At 37.7% G+C, this 6,430-nt stretch overlaps 1 protein-coding gene across 1 annotated transcript; it reads right to left on the bottom strand.

Annotated features, from left to right (window-relative positions):
• Positions 1-4,989: 4,989 nt before the first annotated feature.
• LOC137709708 (early light-induced protein, chloroplastic-like) lies at positions 4,990-5,932 on the bottom strand. The gene is made up of 3 exons (XM_068448689.1): positions 5,783-5,932; positions 5,601-5,690; positions 4,990-5,269 (listed from the first exon to the last, which is right to left on the bottom strand). The coding sequence occupies exons 1-3, from the start codon at positions 5,930-5,932 to the stop codon at positions 5,012-5,014; spliced, it is 498 nt and encodes a 165-aa protein (XP_068304790.1). The 3' UTR covers positions 4,990-5,011.
• Between the last annotated feature and the right edge of the window lie 498 nt (positions 5,933-6,430).

The following is a 6,430-nucleotide window of genomic DNA, read 5'->3' as shown; positions in this document are numbered from 1 at the left end:
CAAATCTGTGCATTCTTTGTTTTCTAAAATCGTTGCATGATCTCATTATTCTTTGCTTGGTTGCTACTTAGAAGGCGTTTCATCATTTAGTTCCAAACACTAGAAGTCATGCCCATTTCATTCAAAGCATGGTATTGATTAGCATAACACATATTCAAGATGAAGTTGTGTAGTGACCACCACTTTAGCCAAAAAGCCGTGTGCCCTACTCCATTATATGTTTAGGTGTTAACCCCATTGAGCCTTGTTTAGCCTTTTCTTTGTTAACCCACATTACCCTCACCTAGCCTAGATTAGGACTATCCATACCCTCGTTCTTAAAGTATAGTAAGCATGATTCAAATGGAATTCCTTTATGACAGAAACCAAGTGTGGGGGAAGTTTTTATTTTGAGAATTATGTGCCATAAGCACGGGTAGAAAGAAAAGAAAAGAAAAATTCGTGAAAAAAAAAAAAAAAAAAAAAGTATGAAAAGAGTTGAACAATATGAGAAAAAGAGTTCCAAGGTGTTGTTTGTTGAAGAAAGGGTCCAAAAAGTTGAATTCGGCCCCAAGAAGTTGTTTAAAGTCTTCCCCTTGTATTTTTAAGTTAATTTCTGCAAACTAAGTGAATTTTAAGTCTTAATTTCATTACTTTGCTTACTAATGCTTGAAGAACGTTTGTTTTCCCTATCCTTTCTTTGTTAACCAATACCCCAAGCCTCGTTGCAACCCTTAAACTTCTATCTTGAGTGTTATGTGTTTCAATTTGTTGAGTTTGAATTTGGTATGAGCATATGGTGTCACTGGTTCTCGCATCTAAGTAGTAGCATTCCATTCATGAGATCATATCTAAACATGCCTATTAAGTCCGGAAATTGCGTTCTTTGTGATACATATATGTGAGCATTCGTTTTTATATCTACATCAATTCTCTCACATATAACTAGTATAGGGTGTGTAGTTAGAAAATCTGAGTGAAAATAGAGTGCAAATCTATTAAGGATTGAGGGAATTCTCTAAGGCATGTTACTACATTCAAAACATTGTTTTAATTGGTTAATTGTGAACTAGTAAGTAGTGACTATGATTAAGCATGTGCTTAAGTGTTAAATTGACTCAAATCTGTGGGAATGATAATCTTTAACATGTCATGTGCATTGGAAATCCCTGAGGCAAACGTTGGAAGGTTTAGATTATGTTTGTTTGTTTTGTCTTGTTTTATTTCTTTGTTTTGCTCGAGGACTAGCAAAAGCTAAGTGTGGGGGAATTTGATAGGAGCATTTTTATGTGACTTAATTGGCTTGTTCTCATGCATTTATGTTGTTTTTCCTTAGTTAGTTTAGTGTTTAAAGTCATTTTCGTGCAATTTCAGGTTTTAGTGTCAAAGTATGCAAAAAGAAGCAATTTGGAGCATTCTAGAGCATTTTTGGGCCAAGATTGGATAGTGCAAGCATGGAGGCATGAGGATGGACGAATTTGAAGGCTTGAATTCAGTTAGGGAGCTGCAAGGGGGCCTAAAAACCTTATTTCTAGAAGGCTTTATCTATTCACACATGGTGCCTAATTTCTGTATTGGAAGAACAAGCCGTCCTAGCTTGTCACTAGCCGTCCTAGCTTGTCTCCTAGCCGTCCTAGCTTGTCTCCTAGTCGTCCTAGCTTGTCACTAGCCGTCCTACCTTGTCTCCTAGCCGTCCTAGCTTGTCTCCTAGCCGTCCTAGCTTGTCACTAGCCGTCCTACCTTGTCTCCTAGCCGTCCTAGCTTGTCTCCTAGCCGTCCTAGCTTGTCACTAGCCGTCCTACCTTGTCTCCTAGCCATCCTAGCTTGTCACTAGCCGTCCTACCTTGTCTCCTAGCCGTCCTAGCTTGTCACTAGCCGTCCTAGCTTGTCACTAGCCGTCCTAGCTTGTCTCCTAGCCGTCCTAGCTTGTCACTAGCCGTCCTACCTTGTCCAAGCTACACACATATATCCTTTAAGTGTTTCATGTATAGAATTTCTGGTACAAAAAAACCTTTTGGTTTCAACTAAGTTCAAAACCTTTCCTAGCCCTATAAATAAGGCTTTGCAGCAAGGCACTAAGGGGATCACTCATTCATTCAATTTTTGTCCATTCATCTATCCTTCATCCAATTCCATAATCCCTGATCCTAAAACACATCCCAACCATCCCATCCACCTTTGTGCCGTAGCAAGGAGAAAGAAGGAAAGACTCTTGGATGCTCAAGCTTCGTCGTTGGTGCATTCTAGGTGTAATTCGTTTTATGATTTCAATGTTTAATTTATTTTCCTTTCATTTTGCTATGAACATGAGTGGCTAAACCCCTATTGGTTAGGGGTGATTTCGAAGCCATAACTATGTGTGCAAGTTGATTTGATAAATTCCAGTTATGAGTTCTTGAATCGTGAATGCAATTGGCTTAACTGTGCGAGTAATAACGTATTTGTGTTTGTTAATTAGGGGTCGACACTTAATTGGCTTGCATGAATATGATGCTAGAATATAAGTTTGTTTCACATAATTGTCACACACTTATATTCACAAGTAGTGAAGGTTGCTAGTCACAATCGCGTTAAGTTCAATTCCTAGCATAAGTGTCATGATGTCATAGTCACAAGTGCTTTGTCAATGCTTATAGTTTTCATTGAACGTAATGATCTTTGATTGTATCTTTATTATGATGTCATGTAAGGAACTTTTGAAGAATGCTTTGGGTTGTCGTATGATGTCATCCAATTCAATAACACAAGGAAAACTTGAGAATTAACTAGTGATGTCACGGTTAATTTGGGGCATTGTCATTCATAATTCTATGAAGGAATAACTGGAAATCGAGTCATTTGCATACTTGTCATGTGTGGAGAAAGAACCCCTAACTAGTCCATGATCCATTAAAAACCCCAAAAACGTTTCAAAATCAGTTTTACTTTGCAATCTGTTTTCTCAACTTTAATTTCGTCCAAATCAAATCCCCCTTTACTTTGAAGTCTCAATTTAGTTAGAAATTGTTTTGGTTCATGTTTTTAAGTGTTTTGAGTCAAGTTTTCAACCAATTTCGTCCAAATTAGTGTAGGTGCTCAAAACTGCCCAGAAAGTGGTTTTTAGGCAGTTTTGAGTCTTCTAGTTGCTGTTTTGAGTTTTTGTTTTGTTTTAGTGTTTTAACTTTGGTTTTTCATTCTTTGAGTCCAAATTAGTGTTTTTAACTTTGTTTTGGAGTTCTTAGGTCAGTTTTCAAGAGTTTAGCAATCCCTCCTAATCCCCGGTTTTGAACGATCCCTACTTACATACTTTGCTACAATTGTCAGAAGAGGGTTTAATTTGTGTGCTTAATATATTTCGCATCAGGTCCCACCCGGGCCGGGATGTGACAAATTGGTATCAGAGCTTAACCCTGGTCGCGTGTGTGCCGACGAGGACGTCGGGCCCCTAAGGGGGGTGGATTGTGACATCCCACATCGCCCAGGGGCGTGATCCTTATATGTATATTCCCATCCCTACCTAACACGAGGCCTTTTGGGAGCTCACTGGCTTCGGGTTCCGTAGGAACTCCGAAGTTAAGCGAGAAGAGGGCTAGAGCAATCCCATGATGGGTGACCCACTGGGAAGTTGCTCGTGAGTTCCCAAAAACAAAACCGTGAGGGAATGGTAAGCCCAAAGCGGACAATATCGTGCTACGGTGGTGGAGCGGGCCCGGGAAGTGGTCCCACCCGGGCCGGGATGTGACAAATCGAGTGTTCCAAAAAGTTTTTTGAAGGTTGTCCGTGGTGTGTGCATGCCATTTTGTTCGTAAGTTATGAAGGTACTTTAAATCTTTAGATTTTGAAAGAAATTGAAAGCGATTAGAAATTCAGGAATACTTAATTAGCATTTTAAACAAATTTATGAAAGTCCAAGGATATTTAACCAAGATTTTAAATAAATTAACACAAATCTGTAGTTGTTTTAAATAAGTTATTCAATTATGATTTTATTTTAAAAAATGTATAAAGTGAAGGATTTTTATGGTTTTGAGGGAATTTCATGGTGTTTTAGGCTTTTAACAAATCATGCATCTTCCTCTAAAATTTTAAAGCGATTCACTCACTTTGAAAACTCCAACAATTGAATGTGCGCCCTTTTTGTTTTGATTAAAGTATAAAATCATGGTTTCAAAAAACAACTTTTATTTACACAATCACAATTTTAAATATTTAATCTCATTTACAAAAGATGTTAACACTAATTTCTTCATGGGCATGTGACGTAGTTTAAATATTGATTGTTTGGATTCCATATAAGTCATGTTCGATCATCCATGGTTGACATTACATCATACTCACACATACCAATGATTAATATATTATTATGTGCTCATTCGCGATTGACGCTATCAATAATCAATATATTATTATGTGCTCATTCGCGATTGACGCTATTTGATTTATTTCATGAATTTGACTAGTTAATATATTTAGACTCTTGGAGTTGGATAAAAATAATCGTAGACCTTTGATGATCGTACATGACTTATATTGATCATTCTACATAAAAAAATGGAAAGGGATGCTCTTCGGACACCTTCATTCTAATCCACTAAGTTCGGGGATCTGAACCATTGAAATTTGATCAAAGAGCTAAAATTATTATAACTTTTAAAATAGATCTTTGTTTGTAGCCGTTGGATCAAATTTCAACGGTCCTGATTCCTGACCTTGGTGGATTAGGAGGAAGGGATCCGGATGTCAAAGTTATTCTCTCACAATGAGACTTTTTATAAACTCTCTACATTTCAAAATAAACATCAATTCTCATCAGAACAATATGAAATATAGTGCCAAATCATGAGGTGAGAGTCTATGAAAACTCTCACTTTTGAGATAATTTCCTTGGCACTTCTCTACTATACATTTATATTAATTTGTAAATTGTAATTACAATATGTTACATTCTTTTAAGATATTTACTCTACACTAGGGTCCCACCCTTCACATACTCAGTGAAGGCCAAAGCTACAAGTCCTAACATTGCCAGCCTTCCATTCCACAACTCAGCATCTCAAGTCATGAGCCCCTTTGATTTGGACTCCACACTCACCCATTTCAGCAAAGGAACCAGGGATGCCACTGACAATAAAATGCTGGTGCCAAGAAACAATGGGATCCCTGCACCGTTCGATATCTGAGCAAACACATCCTGACCCTTGGATAGCTCCACTGCTAGAGCTGCAACAAATCCCACCATTGCTAGCCTGCTATTGATTCTCTCTGGTGCTGGCCCGCTAAATGCAAGCACGTCTGAAATCTTTGGGGTAACCTGCACACAAAGAGAAATATATATGTCACATATATGTTTGTCATGTATATATCCTTGAGAGTCACAATATATATATATATATATATATATATATATATAATATCTCTTCATGAGCTTATAATTTTTATTTATGATTCAATCATAATTCCACCCACAATATTCTCTCATCAAATTGCTTCATAGCATATAATTAAAATGCTTATCTTGCAGAATTTGAACTTTGATTTCAAAATTAGTAGGCGCTAAATGTGTGGTTTAATAGAGTCGGACAAAGTAATTAAATTTGACAAATTAAAGAAAGCTTCCCTACATAGGTTGAGGGAGTAGCTACCTTAGGAGAAGGACGAGGAGGTAAAGGTGATGAAGGAGCTGGTTCTGAATTTTCTGATGCATACGTGGTTGGTTGCTCTTTCTGATCATCCTGCAATTAACCCAAACGTGATGAAAACCTTGACCCTAATACATGCATAATGCTAGATTAATCAAAGACATATATAGAGAGTAAAAATTTACCTTGGCCATGGAGATTACTCTCATGTGAACATGCTTACGTAGACTAACTAGATAATTAGCAGGAACAATCAGCTGGTTCACTCTGCTTTTACCAACTTCGTAAGCTACAGAGCTGGTGAAGATTGATTGCATGGAAACTGTTGCAGACATTGTGTTTCTTAATGAAACAGGTTTAAGTAGGAAAATTAATCAACTAATGCACTTTTAAGAAGGGCTGTAAAGTGTGTGTTTTTGGACTCTGGAAGTTGCATGCTTTGGAGACTTGGAGTGGGATTATATAGAGGAGTGACCTTGAGGCCCTAGGTGCCAAGTGGAGGAAGCTGAATGGTGCAAAATTTGGCAACACGTAAGTAGTAAGAGAAATGGACGTGGCTTCCTCGCTCGCCACAATGCTGCAATGAACAACAGTGCCTCTGATTTTGCGGTGGCATTTGGTTTAGGGTTTTTTTCACAGTTTTTTGTCACGACTGCTACGTAGAACATTCTACAATCTACGTGAGAGTACCAGATTACCAATGTGTCCTCGACTTTTCGTGGACTTTCAAGATAATTGAAGAATGTTATGCTGTTGGTGGGTTAGACCATCTTTAAATGAGATGTCAAATTTTAAGTGAAAAATCATACAATTAAATTTGAAGGTAGCAACAA

This window comes from Pyrus communis, chromosome 12, assembly GCF_963583255.1.
Source record: "Pyrus communis chromosome 12, drPyrComm1.1, whole genome shotgun sequence".
NCBI lineage: Eukaryota > Viridiplantae > Streptophyta > Magnoliopsida > Rosales > Rosaceae > Pyrus > Pyrus communis.
Note: the sequence above shows the minus strand (reverse complement) of the source record. Positions and strands in the feature narration are given on the sequence as shown.

Bases quoted from the DNA above. Each gene is read 5' to 3' on its own strand.
- LOC137709708 (XM_068448689.1), bottom strand. From the start codon at position 5,932: ATGTCTGCAACAGTTTCCATGCAATCAATCTTCACCAGCTCTGTAGCT. The intron at 5,691-5,782 runs GTAAATTTTTAC...GGTTAATTGCAG, and splicing joins GAGTAATCTCCATGGCCAAG to GATGATCAGAAAGAGCAACC. The intron at 5,270-5,600 runs GTAGCTACTCCC...CTTTGTGTGCAG, and splicing joins CTCCTCGTCCTTCTCCTAAG to GTTACCCCAAAGATTTCAGA.